The sequence below is a fragment of the Fundulus heteroclitus genome, chromosome 7 (assembly GCF_011125445.2).
Source record: "Fundulus heteroclitus isolate FHET01 chromosome 7, MU-UCD_Fhet_4.1, whole genome shotgun sequence".
Taxonomy (NCBI): domain Eukaryota; kingdom Metazoa; phylum Chordata; class Actinopteri; order Cyprinodontiformes; family Fundulidae; genus Fundulus; species Fundulus heteroclitus.
The window spans coordinates 20,325,653-20,341,863 of NC_046367.1; the positions used below are offsets into that span (position 1 = coordinate 20,325,653).

At 36.4% G+C, this 16,211-nt stretch overlaps 1 protein-coding gene across 4 annotated transcripts in view; it reads right to left on the reverse strand.

Annotated features, from left to right (window-relative positions):
* uxs1 (UDP-glucuronate decarboxylase 1) overlaps positions 1 to 15,154 on the reverse strand; it is a 56,579-nt gene extending 41,425 nt beyond the window's left edge. The window contains exons 1-6 of one of the 4 annotated variants that reach the window (XM_012864387.3): positions 15,041 to 15,154; positions 14,194 to 14,377; positions 9,178 to 9,205; positions 8,679 to 8,727; positions 3,951 to 3,994; positions 3,004 to 3,064 (exon numbers count right to left, since the gene is read on the reverse strand). In XM_012864387.3, coding sequence (XP_012719841.1) covers positions 3,004 to 3,064; positions 3,951 to 3,994; positions 8,679 to 8,727; positions 9,178 to 9,205; positions 14,194 to 14,284 — 273 coding nt within the window. In that variant the 5' untranslated portion in view covers positions 14,285 to 14,377; positions 15,041 to 15,154. The other 3 variants (XM_012864385.3, XM_012864388.3, XM_021317425.2) reach the window with 3 other exon arrangements.
* Between the last annotated feature and the right edge of the window lie 1,057 nt (positions 15,155 to 16,211).

Sequence of the window (16,211 nt, forward strand, 5' to 3'; positions counted from 1 at the left end):
GCATTTGCCCAGCTGGCCTTGCTATAGTGAAGAACATGTTCCTTACATAAAATCTGCACCAAAAAAAGAATACATTCTTCCAAAAAACATTTTATTCAATACGTATTTTAAAAATATATTTAGTCTAGGTTTTGCAGTTCAGGACCAATAAAATGCAGTAGAAATCAGAAATATGACTCTGAACTGTAAAGGCTGCTCACAGCTAGACTAGAGGATGTTCACATAACTCACTAAAAAAAGTTGTTTGCTAAACTAAATTTGGGATTTTGTTAAATAACCATATTAATAACAAACACACTGAAAAAGTAAAAAAAAAAAAACAAGTTTGAAAATTCTGAGCTTACAAAAATATTAAATCACCACTGATTACAGTACGATGGACAGCATCGACGCTTAATAGATCTCCCTCTGAGTGCCTCTCAGGCAAAACAGAATTGAAATTGTACACCTTTAACAGAACTGTCTGCCTTAACTTTATTACCACTAACAGGTAAAGTGAGAATTTTCACAGAATAATGTTCTGGTGGAAAAACCTGCTTATTGGCGTTCGCATGGATATCAATGTAAGGCCTATTCATAAAGAATAGACCTTACATTGAGGAATGTTTTGGTTTCATGTGTGAATTATCCCTCCGGTGCTTTTCAGTGACATCCTGCCATGGATATCTGATTAGGGCGGACCGAGCAACACATACATCTCACTTTATATGTGGCACAAGCCTGAAGCGTTGCAGCCACATTAACAGACTGACTTAGACAGCTGCGCCCCTTTAATGTGACCTCTGACTGACTGCTCAGACAATCAGTCTGAGCTTGCTTTTCTGTCCCGCCCAAACATGTCAGCGAAGTTTCAGAGAAAATTAGGAGCTATTTATTAGTTCACAGTGTGTTTGTGATTTTTCCCCACCCCTCATACACATCAGCCCCAGGCTGGAAACTAACTTATGAGCCAGTTGTGCCGGTACATTTAACTCTTTAATTTAGGTGCGCAGCATCAAAATCTACATAAACCCAGATTCTTTACAGCAATTTAACCATGACAATAACATAACTTAAGCAACAATATGTAACGTTTGACCACCAGGGGGCCTAGACTTGAAAGTTGCAGGTTTAGCGCCCCTGTAGGACACTAGCATGTGGTAGCTCTCCTGTTTAAGGGGTGCTCTAGGTCACCTGACTTTCTGAGTGACGGATCCGCACCTCTCAAATTACATAACTGGGTTTTTGAGAATAGACCATCAGTAAACGCTGAGTGCTATATATTGACATGGAAAAACTAATAATATATCTCAAATTTGGCTAACATGTGGGTCAAAACTCACGTATTCTGGCTTTAAAATGTTACATTTATATCCTTTCTAGTCTAGATCTTTTTTTATTCATTCATTAATATATATATATATATATATATATATATAGTGGCTTAAACGCTGATTGGGGTGGTGGGTGGGTTAGTGGGCGTTAGTCATTCGTACATTTTACACACAGCCTTGCCACAAATTTGCAAGCCACTATTTTTTTTTTCAAGCTCGCTTTTCTGAAATATTTAAATTGAATATTTCAATAATGAATAAATCAAAATAAAATTCTCTTTACATTTGTTTAAAAATCTATTGTTAATCCTGTCACTGTAAAAGGAAACGTAAGAATGTACCATACATGTTTTCAGATTTGTTTCTCTGAATTCTACATTTCAGAAAATAAACAAATTTCCCTGCAACATTTTTATAATGATGTGGTGATAAATAAAACGTAGGTCGTTCAGTTTAATAAAAAAAATTTACCCAGATTTAATGTATTTAAATGTCTTTCCATTGGAAAATGTATTGGCCCATTTTCTGTAAATTATTTTTCTTTTTTTCTGAAAGGTCAGACTAATGTTAGCTAGCTTTCTCTCCGCCAACAGGTAATCCATCTCTTGCTACATTTACCTGCAATTTAGTGCTATTTTCCAACCCAACAACAAACTGATTTTTGTCTTCATGTGAGTCTGCAGCCCACAGTGCAGAAGCATCAATGTATTTGTTCAAAGGGTCGGAGCCAATCAAAAGGTAAATATCATCTCCTTTACTTTAAACTGGTTATTGGTTTGACATTCATCCCCAAGTTTAAGCAATACAAACACTACAGCGGAAAAAAAAAAATAAACATATGACATAAATCCAGAAACATGAGCAATGAAGTTAGTTTCCCTGGATGTGTGGGAGTCTTGGTGATCTTTGCTATGTTGAAAGGATGCGGTCCAGGTTGTTGAAACCCAAAAACCGTACGTGCTAACCAAAGCTAAATTATGTATATAGGAAAACATACTACTGTACTGGGGAATGTTGCACTAAAAATATGACTTTTAATAACAAAACAAAGAGGTAGACAATGGTTTTCCACAATTAGGTCTATCCAACTACTGGAAAAACATCTTTAATCCCATCTCAACAACAAGATTTTAGTGAAAAAGTTGCATGGTACTTAAATAAACACTTACTCCAGTCAAGCACTTCTTTGCAATATGCATATTGTATACAGTGATAACAACACATTTACAACATATTGTGCAGCCCTAGTTCTAACAAAATATGTGCAACAGACAAGGAAAACATCAGGTCACGAGACCCCTGACTACAACCACCTGTGTGATGGCGAGCTCCAGAAGAAGCTTTCAGTTTCCCAAACATCAATGCACAGCACGCCATGCGCCCTCAGGAAGCAGCTTCCAACCACAAACTCCCCGGCCAAAAATCCAAATGGCTTACATGTTCTTTCTCTAAGCCCTGAACCGCCAGCGCTGAGGCTCCAGTCAATAACGTACAGATGATCCCTATGCTCTGATTAGTCAAATTTGTGTGTTTGCAGTTTAAATATGAACATGATGAAGAAAGGTCGTACGGTGCTCACTGTTTGTTGGGTTTTGCCAATTCTAATCTAGAAATGTGACTTCGACAAAACCAAATAAAAAGGATTTGGATGTGAAAATGTACGTTTTTTAAAGAGATGTTTTAAACTCACCAAGATTCTCTTTCGATCTTTTTCTGAGAGAAATTTCACCGGTGGATACTTCTGAGAAAAACTAGGAGAAAAGAACACATTTTTAACTATGCAAAATCAAAAGACACACAAATGTGGGGGGGGGAAATAAAACAGCAAACAACAAAACAATTAAGATATGAAGGTAATGAGAAGGTTTTTCTCATTCAGTGCATTTTTGGAGTCATACAGATATCAGCAGGGGCTGCTGAATACAACAACAATTATTTTTAATTTGGGTCCCTTTTATAAAATTACTTTCAGTACATTTTTGCTTTAGATTAAAATCAAGAACCAAACACAAATATCTTTTCCAAATGAACAAATGGAGCTACATTTTAATGTGATAAAAATAAACAACGTGGTCAAACAGAAGAAAAATAAATCAATAAAACGAGCTAAACATCCATCTCATCAGCATTCATGGCCAACCTGTTTTAGGAACCTCTAAAAGCTCAAGACCTAATCAGCAGCGGCTGCACGAGCACAGGGGAGCGGCGTCTTCAACCTCTGCTAAGCCTGTGCTCACACAGCTGCAAACCTAAACGACACATAAAGTACGCTCTTTTCCATGGGTCCACTCGTCTTATGACTTTATAAAGTTGGCGAAAAGGGCTTTACTATATTAAAAAAATTGATTCTGCATTAATAGAATAAAGACATCAATAGCTGTGTTTTTGTTTTTTTTATCTCAAGCTAAGTATGACTTCTTACTCAATCAGGTTCACTACATCATTTTCTGCTGCATCTCTTATAAACTATCCACCGGAAGAAGGACATTTGTGCAAATCTCTGCCGCTGCTCGCTGTTTACGTTATTCTGAGCCACATGCACGGTTAATAAAATGCTCGTCTTTGCCTACTTAAAATGACTCGGACACACTGTAAAGCTGTGAATAAGGCAAGCTGCGTATAAATAGAGTTGCACACCTTTGTTCCAGATCACGAATCTTCTCTCTCAAAGGAGCCACAGCCTGAAGAAAGTTGGGAAGCAAGAGATGCATCAGTTGTCGGCGCACAACACAAACTACATTGATCCCATTGTGTACAAAAGCAACGACAGCAGCATGCTAATGCAGGTTTAAGAATAGCGTCCTCCTTTCTTTATGTTAATTTCCTCCTGTGACTGGGGAATGTGATCAGATAAACTACCCTTAGAATTATTTATATTACTTCCACGTTATTTTACCTCAGAATCTGAACAATATTTCAGCTCTTTGTTCCAAATATGAAAACAACTGATAGACTTAAGTGATAAAGTCAAGAAATAAATATGGTTAAAACAAAGAGAATCACATCCAGGTAGCAGTAAAAAGAAAAAGACAAGGGAACTATAAGGATTATTATAAAATACTCATATTTGTAATAAATTAATGAGGTGTAATGTCTTTATCTGCGTGTACACAATTCAGTTAGCTTTAATTTAGAGCAAAAGGGAATCTTTGAAGCAGATGACAACCATAGCGTCATCTATGACTATTGTGTCGCCAATCGAAGGACCTTTACAGTCCAGCTTTACAAACACTATTTCAACTTTTTGCACAGATTACCTGAAATGCTGACACTTAAATTTAAAATTGGTGGAGCCTATCTCAAAACTTTTAAAACCTTCGTGTGTCAGAAACCGCTAAAACAGTTTTATTACTTTATCAACAGAAACAAGAAAAAGCTGAAAAACTGCTAATTACTTCCAAATAAAATCCTGATGTAACAGATTATGTTCAGTAAATTTATGTAGATTTTGTTGTAGTTCTGCCATGTTTAATGTGCTGTGGTTGGTGTTGAGTGTAACGATAAAAAGAAGTCCCGTGAGGACGTGCGGCATTTGACACTAAAACATGCAACTAAAAGCAGGCTTTGCAACTTTGACGATTTACCAAATACAGCAACGATAAAACAACGACATTACACTCAAAATCATCACTATCCATGAATAACTTTGTTGTAGAAACAATAAGCAGCAAACCTGGTATAGATGGGCAAGGTGTAAACCCGATGCGGTGATCTTGTCAAAGATGCATATATTTTTATAAAGTTCCCAATAAATGTTAAGTTGCTGTTTAAGGATTTATGCAACCAAAATTTGCTACAACTCAATGGGAAAAAAGTTGTTGTTAAACTCAAATCAAGCCCATCCTCTGGAACGAATACTTACAGGAGCCAAATTATCTGTTGAGCCGAAGTTCTTGTTCACGACAAAATGGCCGAACAGAAAGTTCCCCTGAGCTTTACCATCATATTTAATCTGATGCAAGCAGGAGTGCAAGAAAAATCTGCCATAAAGATCAACGTCTTTGCCTTTGATTCTCCTCGACAGTGTTGTCTCTATGCAACACAGATAATGGCAAACTTCCCTTGAAAATAAAAGTTGTCTTCCCTTTAGTTACGGGTATTTGTTTGCAAACTGACAGCGACATTTAATTCGCCATCATTGGATCCCTTAAACAAAATTATCCACATGTGGCTTCAGATTCCAGTTTAAAATAGCATCTGATGTTTTCAGGCATATCAAAAATAATAAAAAAAGAAAGAAAAAAAAGAACTGATCTTCAGAAAGTTTTGATTTATCCAGAACTTTTAATTTGCAAGACTCCAAACAACCTCATTGGGATTGTTTTCAACCTGTGAAAATGCCTGAGAATCTCCTAAAAGCAACTTATTGCAAAAGCAAATCCTTGGTTCAGACACACCTCCTCACTGATGTCCAAATTTAACTGGTCAAACACATCAGCGAGTCTATTTGCAGACGTATCTCTTCTAATTATCGAGACGGAGAGCTTGTTTATTTGTACTTCAAAATAATGCCAGAGCTCAATTACGCACATCACAGGCAGATATACGATATTATTTCAAAGGCAGACCAACGCTTTCATTTCTAAGGTCAACACGATAAAGTAATTACTTCTGTGAGCAACAAAACAATGTTAAACGCGATGTCAGCAGCATGTGTTAGCGGTTCGGAAATAAAACTCGCCCCAATGTAGAAAAACTGCTTGACATTCCTAGGTATGGTATTCAATTAAAACCTGAAAGAATGACTAATAAATCCCTGCTCTTAAATCTAAAAGTGAAAATGAATATTTTGGTACACAGTGTTCACTGCGATTACTGGAAACAAACAACAAATCTAGTGTCACATATAACCTGGGTTTTCTTTACCTGCAATAACCTGAAGCATCCGGAGCATATTGGTTAGCTAATACCCTACAGAATGGCAAACATTTCCTGCACAATCCATTTTTCTATTTAGCATTCCTTTCCATGCAAACTTCCATTACTCACATTTCTCAGGAATGTTTTCAGCCTAGTTCTGCCATTCTAGTGCCCCTTTTTCAATAGATTTTTATTAAATGCTTTCAATCTCTACACGCCAGTCCTTATGGTATACAGCATTTGGTCATGTCTATAGTTAGGCTGCCAAATAAAAGCTACAATGTACAAGTTTTAGCTGGTGTAGCGCAATGGTGTCCAAACTTTTTACACTGTGGGCCAAAATCGTAAAGTCAAAACTCAGGAGCCATAATATATATTTTCTCCAATTAAAAAAAAGAACAAAATAATTTATCGTCAATTGTTTTCTTTTTCTAAACTGCTCAGCAATCCATTAAATGCGCAATATTAATTAAAAAAGGCGCATGGTCTCCAAACTTTATGAGCTGATCTTTTTCTATTATGTTGGTCTAGGAAATGTTTTTATCTATTCCCAGCAACAACAATGTTGATGTGTTGATTAAGATATAATAAAAATAATGTATAAAAAGTGTTCATTTGCATCAGCAGCATTTGTTTAATGGCCAGATTTGTACCATGCTTGAACCGCGGTCAGGAGCCACACAGAAATATTCCAGGAGCTGCATTTGGCCCCCGGTGCCACACTCTGGACACACCTGATGTAGCACTTATCACTCACAATCAAACAAACAGACAACTTCAAATTAAGGAGGAAAAACTAAGATAAAGACAAGCAGCAACCTAACTTGTCTGATAAACGTCATTTATTTAAACAAATGATTGATCTGTATGTAATGAAACAAGTTAAATGTGAACATTTTCTGTACTTATTTCCAATTTTTTTTTTGATTTCTTGAATACATTAAATAGAAAACTAATGTATTCAAGAAATCCATAAACTAACTGGGGCCTCAAGCTGACATAAGGTTTATTCTCTCGCCCACACAAACATGAATCCGGCTCCCTGCAACCACAAAAAGCTTCATAATTTATAAAAAAGATCGATATAAACTCCTGATGAAGAAGGTAAAGTCACTGGGGAAAAAAACTCTATGCTGCACTTAAGTGAGAATAGTGGAGAAATTACTGGCTGCAAAAAATATATATATATCAAATGTAACCAGTGTTATCTTTTTTTTTGTTCTATAAATATGGAATCTTTGATCACTGAAGTCATGTGAGAAGAAAAAAAATAACAAAGACCAAAGAGTTGCAGGGATACTTGATTATCATTTGATGCACCGTTTGACATAATTAAAAATAAATAAATAATCTGTGCTTTTACAAATGGCCTAATAAAGATCATGTGCATATTTCATGGCTGAGCTATATTTTGTGTACCTGTAAAATACTGTAGAATTTTTTTGTTTAAAATAATAATAATAATAATAATAATAATAATAATAATAATAATAAATAAATAAATTGTTTTTAAAAACACCCTGACCCTGCAGAAATTTGGCCGGTTAGTCTCTACATAAATAAAAGCCTCAAAGTTTTATTTTTTGGGTTTATTTTAAAAAAGTCTTGAAACAGAAAGGTACTGTGGAATAACACAACCTTGTATGATTTGGCCCACAATTAAAGCTTGACGTTGACCCACAACTAACATCAAATAATACAACGAAGTAGACAAGTTCAGTAACCGAAAAAAAACATTACTTCTGCATAGCTGCAAATTCTGCTTTTTATAATGATCATATGTATATATCATCATGGGATAAGTTATTAACCAACTTAGAGAAGAACGCGCACTTTTTACACCTCAATTTAAGTTGTATTCAGGAATGAAAAAATACAGAACTGTACACTTACTGACAATTTAGACTTATTGAGGTTTTTTGTATCATATCAAACTATGGCATTTAACCTCTAAGTGCCGCGTTTGAGGTCGTAACAACTCAGCCTGTGAAGGGATAAAAATGCTCTTCAGACACAGATGTGCGCCTCTGGGCTCGCTCAGAGCAGAGTGACTGCTGCAGCGCCACAGCGGATGTCGTTAATTTAGCTGATAAATCCGAGCCCGTGCTGCAGTCTCTGCAGATGTAACCAAGGCTTTTCATGATGTCAGTCAATATAAGCACTAATAGGCCACGCTCTGTAGGTTTTGATATTTCATCTTCAAATTAAGGGAGAACGTAGGTAGCTCAGTCTGCGTTTTAGTATAAGGAAGAAAATAGACAGCGTAAAAAGAAAAACCCTTAAAAAAATAATAATTAAGAGTTGTATCTACTGTGTTGTGGCAGAACAGCAACTTTTTCCCTGCTTTTATTGTGAAATGTGAAGATGGCAAAACGAATTGCTAAAATTTTTCACACTGTGTTTCATCAAAAGGTTGTAAATGACTCAATAAGTACACTAGATAGCAAATATATACAGTCCGTTATAGATCAACGCAGGGAAGACAGCCTATTAAGCGAAACTTACTTCATCAATTTTCTGTTCAATCTTCACATCCCCGTGTTCTTGTAGTGACCTATTCCAAAAAACAAAACACAGAGACAAACAGGAGAGGAAAGAAAATATTGAAACATGGGTGAGTTTTTCCCATATATGATAAAAGCCATTATTTTACAGGAGGGGGATTTAGAAATAAAAAAATAACACGTTTGAAAGGTACTCAGAAGTGATTTTAAATGACCCCCCCCCCCCATTAACCTACGTACAATAATCCACAATGATAACTGCGGCAATCAAACATGCGAGCCCTTTAAAACGTTAATCAGGGGATATGTTTGCCTGTCCATAGCAAATTCACTCAAAGAAACTTTTTCAAGAAAAATAAACATAATTTTCTTGAAAGTGGCCTTAAAATGAGACTCAATGTACAAAAAAAAAATAGAATCACAGTTTATAAAAACGATCATGACGCGCTGCTTTAGTTCCAAGGCTGTGGCATATTATACATGGAAATAAATAAGTTTACCTCATGTTTGTATATGTTCCCCAAACAGCTGGAAGAGAAAAGACAAGGACAAGGTTCAGAAAAAGTTTTACGGAAGCAACACAAAACACGTGAAGAACAGCTTATCAACAGCTTCAGTCATTTATAACAAAATGGCAAAAGCAGGAATGTCTGCAGGTGGAAACTTGGTTCAGTTGTTGCTCTCATCCAATCCAGCAGCATTACAAACATTGTGCATTTAGTACTCCCTAAGTAATTAACTCTAACCCTCAAAAGGATGTTCAAACTACCAAAATCTGACAATAACTTAACCGCTGCTGAATCGACTTTGTTTACTTTGCGTCTGGTTGTTTATGGCGTTGCTAAACATTTTTTTACAACCAAACTTCCCAGCAGTTTTCTAGAAAACATAAAAACTGATCAGAAAAAAATGTAAAGGAAATTGTCTTACTGAATTAACTAAATGTGTCTAAGTTTTAAACAACACTTTTTTCATGTTTCTTTAAAAAAAAAAAAAAGTATATAGCCACATTATATGCTTTAAAAAACCCAACAAAAACAACTTTTGATCATGATAGAATAAGGTTATAAAGACCAAGCCTCCATCCTGATAACGTTTTGATGGTCATTTTTGTGGATATAAATAGCCCCAGCGCCGGGCGCGATTAGCAGACATAAACAGATGTGGCGCCACCTAGCGACAGTATCGTATAATAATGCCAGTTTGCTTAATTAATGAATCAAAATTACATAATGCGAACCAAGCCTGACCCTCTGAAATGCTTCACAGTAAAGAGGCAGCTCAGCGTGATCGAAGATCAACCGTTATTCATTAAATAAAACTATCTATAGCAACTTTAAGGGCCTCATATCAGAACATTTGCTCACGTCAATCAACTCTGCAGTCACATCTGAGCAATCGACAGGTTTAGTGTCCTGCTTCAGTGAACACCAACGTTCATACTGTATTCTCTACAACATTCCAGTCTTTTCCTCTTGGAATCTTTTTATTCATTTTATTTTTTTTCCACTGGCTCTTGGACTATTCTTCATTGTTTCGCCTGGAGATGCTGATAGCCGCTAACCCCTGCTTACATGAAAGGCTTTATTTACTAACAAATTCAGCAAAGGCAAAGTGTAAAACACCAAAACAATAACTAATACGCCAGCAGGACGTGATAATCTTACATAAAAACTTTGTATGCAACCAGAGTGAGCTACTGACGTATAAAAAAAAAAAAAAAAAAAAAAAAAAAAAAGTCAAATAGCGTGGATATGCTCCTGTAAATACAAGCATGTTAGCTAATGCTTTGTTTCACAAGAACAATAAATCCAGTTCTGACATAGCTTAACATGATATGTTTATATCAGCAATTTCCCTCTGGGATTATTAAAGTATGTCTGAGTCTGAGTATAGGTACTATTAAAATTATATTATAAATTGTTCCTTTTCCATGTCAACTACAGTATACTCACTTTATATCTGAGAAACTGTGTGAGAGTCTAAAAAGGTACATAGTCTATACTAATGCTAACTAATGAACGGCTTTTTAATATTATGGTCCAGACACGTCAAGGCTGGTTCACATGGCAGGATTTTTAAAAATAGGCGGCCGATTTTCAAAGCCTAAGAGACACCACACATAATGATAAAAAAAACTTAGATAAAACCAGTTTGGTCTTATCAGAGACAATGCGACCGAGGGCTTTACGATTGCTGCACTATGAAATTACAGTGAGTTGTTTTTTGGGGGTTTTTTTTACCTCTCAGGGAATCCCTCACCTCGCTTTCTGATTGGCTACACGTCACATTCAACAGGTTGCGTGCTCGGGGCCAAAATGTTGAATATCTCTGATTTGAGGACGGAGCGGTCCCGACATTCCACCAAGCGGATCCGATCGCTCTTAACACACCACACATAGCACGCTATTCTCTTAAGATTATTTTAAGAGACACGCCGATAATCGGCGCCTCTCGGAAGGGGGAGATGGGGGCGAAAAATCCTGCCATGTGAACCAGCCTTCATGCAGTCAATAACTTCCATGGTGACAGGATGAGGCAAAACGAGGGGTGTCAGTCCAGTTCTACATACGTGTTGCCTTCTGACAAACACGTGCATCTCACTAAATCCGAATGTCATGGAGAGTTTATTTGTTTCAGTATATAGACTCATTACACAGATTTTGATGTTTAGGTTTATTGAAAATATTAAGAAAACCTAAAATCCATTTCCTCAGAAATTTGTTGCATAAGAAATCATTTGAGGAAACAAGTAGGATTTTCACTATGGAAGTGTTATGGTCTGACTTGACAGTTCATTGACACGCTCCACAATTGCTCTACAGTCCATAGTCCATGCAGCCGTCTGTCGGGAAACGTTAAAGCCTTTCTAGCTTCCTTCACGCTGACAACCTCTATAGACGTCCTAATTTGCTTTTCCAGCAGGACTTGGCACTTGACCACAATGCCAGAAGAACAGCTTTAATGACCATAATGACCATGTGCTTGGTTGGTCTACAAAGCTGCCTAAACAAAGTTTTTTCCAGCCACCTTTTTTCTTTCAAGGCGATGGGTCCCCACCATCCTTCCAGCTTTTAATAACGCATTGGACTGTTCTTAAACCAATTTGGTAGTTCCTACAATCTCCTTAGATGTTTTCTCTGCTTGATGCATGCCAATGATTTGACCCTTCTGAGGCAGACTCACATCTTTTCCACGACCACGGGAAAAGATGACATGGTTGTTTAAGAAATGAGAAGCAACTCATTGCACCAGTTGGGGTTAAATAACTTGTTGCTAGCTGAAACATAATTGCCCATGCAGTAATTATCCAATGAGAGGCTCGTGCCTGTTTGCTTACTTAAATCCAGGTGGCAACTTTTTATTTTTGGCCAAGCATTGTACTCTTCAGTAGGCTGCCATTTTATTTTTTTAAATTGGTCTGTGATAAGTTATGAGCATTACATGTCATTATTGATTATAACTATATTTATGAAAATAAATCAACTTCACAATGGCTTTTTAATTAGTTCAGATGCACCTTAATATTAGGTCATTATTTACAGGTGTAAGTTTGAATTTTACTGCTGAACAATGGATTAGAGGCGTTAAAGAAAGATCTGTACGCATAAAATGTATTCAAGTGTGCAGAAGTGGGTGGTGTTTGTTTTTTTACAGAGGTTCCTTAAAGCCAAATATTGATAACACATTTATCTTCTGTTAGTTCAGGGCTCCAATGAAGCAATCAGCAGACAGCACTGCAAGGTAAAACACACTGTGTTTGGGAACATGGAGCCGCCTTTCAGAATCTTCCCACAGGTGGGGGTGCTATAAATGAGATATCACTTGTGCAATGTGGTAAATTATCCCCTAGCTTCCCTAGGAGATAAAAAAAAGGGTTTTTTTAAGATAAAACTAGGATAAATGATTGACCTGATGACAGGTTAAGTAGGTTGTATCGGATTTGTCCAATCATATAAAAATGTATTTGTTTTGTGCAACAAGACATGTGTTATGCAGGACTGTTTACCAAGTTTTCACCACAAAGAATAGGCACATGGGTCAATCAAGCGGTTAGTTCAGCAACAAACTAAACAACTGCATGAATTTCTTACTTTCATTTGATATTTCGCAAAAAATAAATCACCAGGGACTTTAACTAATTGAAAGAAATGAATATTATAAAGCAAAAGCTGACCAATACACATCCTGCACCAATTAATAAGTAATAGATGTACCGGGCAAAATAAAAGACAAATTTCAGTTACAAGACATAATTTCATCAATTTGACAGACCATATATTTTACATAAAAAATACCTTTTAATGTTTTTAAATATAAAAGTACTTTTAAACATCTGGTACGTGTAGGAAGATAAATTCCTGATAGAAGTCTATGTATTATTCTAATAACTATTTATTAACTTTAGATATTGGATTGTAGTTTTAAATACACAGGTCAACCGCTTTGAAAACAATATGACAAATATGGCCAAGATACAAGACACAAATTCAAGTTTCAACAAAGTTAAAAGTAAACTGCAGGTATGAGTCGGGCTAAAAGCCATTTATATTGTTGTTAATATTATATAGTTAAAAAGTGTGGCAAAGTTGAAACATTCTAGTTGTTAGAAACCATTGTAATGTGTTAGAAATTAACCCATATGTATATTATAAATTTTAAAAAGGATTCTGGGTAATCTTCAGAACGACAGATATAATGCATCGAAACAGAAAACAATAAAATTTACATTTTTTACCCATTATGAAGTAAGAATATTTGCTTTTATGTAATAAAATGTATTTGATACGATCTATTTTTGTGCTAACACTTTTGTCTGCATACTTTTCTACTGTAAAGCCAGTGTTGTTTTTGGATACTGGCCCATGCCTATCATACAGTATTATTAAAAACTTAACCTGCTTCATTAAGTCCTGGTTTACACCGCAAAAACGGATTTAAAAATAAGTAAAATGTTCTTAAAATTAGTGTATTTTTCCTTGATTTGAGCAGGTAAATAAAATGATCTGCCAATAGAATAAGATTTTTGCTCTTAAAATAGGAACAATTCATCTCCATGATTTTATTTTAAGTGCAGTATATCTAATTATCCTATTTTAGGAGTCAAAATACTCATTACATTGGCGAATAATCTTATTTACCTGCTCATATCTAGGACAAAAACACTAATTTTAAGCACATTTTACTTATTTTTAAATCCGTTTTTGCAGTGTGTAAATCAAAATTTTGTGTGTAGCTCAGTCAAGGAGTTATTTCAGCATCAGCACTGCAAATTTATGTTCTATGAAAGAAATAAACTACTCTTTTTCTAGCTGTAAGGGGTTATTTTGGTCTAAAAAGGAGACTTTCAGGGTTTATCTTGGGGGCTTGGCCACTCCACTTGAGTTGCCGTCTGTGTTGTTGGTGGAAGTTTCCACAGGAGTGTCAAGGTGCAATTGAAAAATAATCGTAAAGATTTTTTTTATTTTTTATAAGTTTATCTTGTTAGATAAATCAAAATAATGCAATGTACTCACAGGCAATGTAGGCGATCAATGCGAGGGCAAAAAGTAACTTCATCATTCTTCTGTTTAAGCCTGAAAGCAGCCAGAAGACCCGCTTCATCATCCGCTCCAAGCAACAGATCCAGGAAACCAGTGGGCCAGCCGTTCAAGTCCAGCTAGTGCATTTTGGCTCGATGTTATTTTCATCTGATGATCTCTGAGTTAATATAAAAGCTGGGTGTCACTTAAAATGGAAAGAGCTGCTGAGGGGGGGGGGGGGACAGGCAGTGTAGCTGCTCATGCTACGTCAACACCAAGCAGTTTACGTGGCTAGCAGCGTAATGTCCACAGGTAGCAAACAGTTAGCTGTCAGGTGGGAACGTACGCTGCAGAGTGATGACATGCACACCTTCACTGAAACGCGTTTGGCAGCGTTTTCAACATTTGTTTTCAGACTCGAATACGGCTAACTATCGATGGAAAATTTTCACAAAATGCCTTAATACTGTTTATAGGAACTGCGACATCGACAACAAACAGCACGAACCCATACAGTTAGCCATTAGCTCCGATTAGCCGAGCTAGCTATGCCACTAAAAAATGACTGCCTGTTTTCTTACGTTCAGTTTTAAAAAAAAAAGTAGATTTGTCTCACATTTGGACTTAGGTGAATAAACACAACCGCCGCACAATCCAACGCCACACGAGTGTAAACATGACGGAGTTGCTCCTCTAAGCTGGACCGAGGAGGATAGCTGATGAGCGATTATTCGTCGCTCGATTTAGCAGCCTGTGTGACGTTCGCTTCACTTTGCAGAAACTCAAATAATAAAGCTTTTGTTTCAGCGTCAGGTCGCTAACAGCGTGGTTTTACACATACCTAAACGCTGAGGCAGCAGCCTCGGGTTTCCAAAAACAGGGTCGATATGCGTCAGACAGATGTCTCTTTTACGCCATTGGAGTAAATTGAGCCTTGTTGCTCAACTTTTGAAGTTTTCCTTTACAGCCAATGTGATCTACTCAGCGCTGTAAATTGTCTATATATATATATATATATATATATATATATATATATATATATATATATATATATATATATATATATATATATAATCCAGCCACGAGTATCTGACATCAAAATTATAAACTGCAATTTAGTATCTTTTTCGTCTCTCATTTTTAAGAGTAAACTATTTGTGAAAAACATAGTTGTGAACGGAGGCGTTGTTATGTTGCATTCCATTTGCAGTTGGAACTCGGAAATCCCGGCTACCGATCGAAAAGTTCCCTGGAACGGCAGCTAAAGTCGGACTTTCCCCTCGGAATGTCGGAGAAAATTTTAAGGCAAAAATAGTATTTTTCAGTAACAAGACGATTCAAAGAGCCGCACTTAAACAGAAAAACACTACAGAGCAACAGAACATTTTAATAGGAAAAGAAAACAAACTTCAATACTAGACTTCTTTAGTTCCATTATAAGTAACAAGCTTCAACACTTTCAAAGGTTAAAGGGGCCATGACAACAAATAATTTTTTTTCTGGGGTATGATATGATCTGTTGTGAACTGATGAGACCGTGTGAATGTCAAGAGTGGGTAACAAAGGACCTGCTCAGGGGCGGTCAGCTTTGCTCCTTTGCTCAAAAACGGTCAAAAAACATAATTCTTATTCTCTAATCAAAGCACATTTGACTGCTCCATTTGAGTGGAGGATGGCAGGGGAGCAGCATCCCCTGATCAGCCTCCCTGTATCGGCTCAAACAGAAGCCTCGGAGCGTGAATATCCAATATTCAACCTAAAACTAATCTCCATAGACTTCTTTTGTTTGATTGTAAATAAACTTTTAAGGCGGATTGTCAGATCCAATATGGCAGCTCCTCGCATCAACAACAATAAGCTGTGATAAATCATGTTTGTCTTACAAGACACAGTGGTAAGAGTGCATCTTAAATCAATGTTACATGTAGCGGCTGCAACTCTGAACTGAACAAATTAAAAGTGTTTGCATGTGGATTTTTACAGCTTTAAAGGACGTATTTAAGAGGCACCAC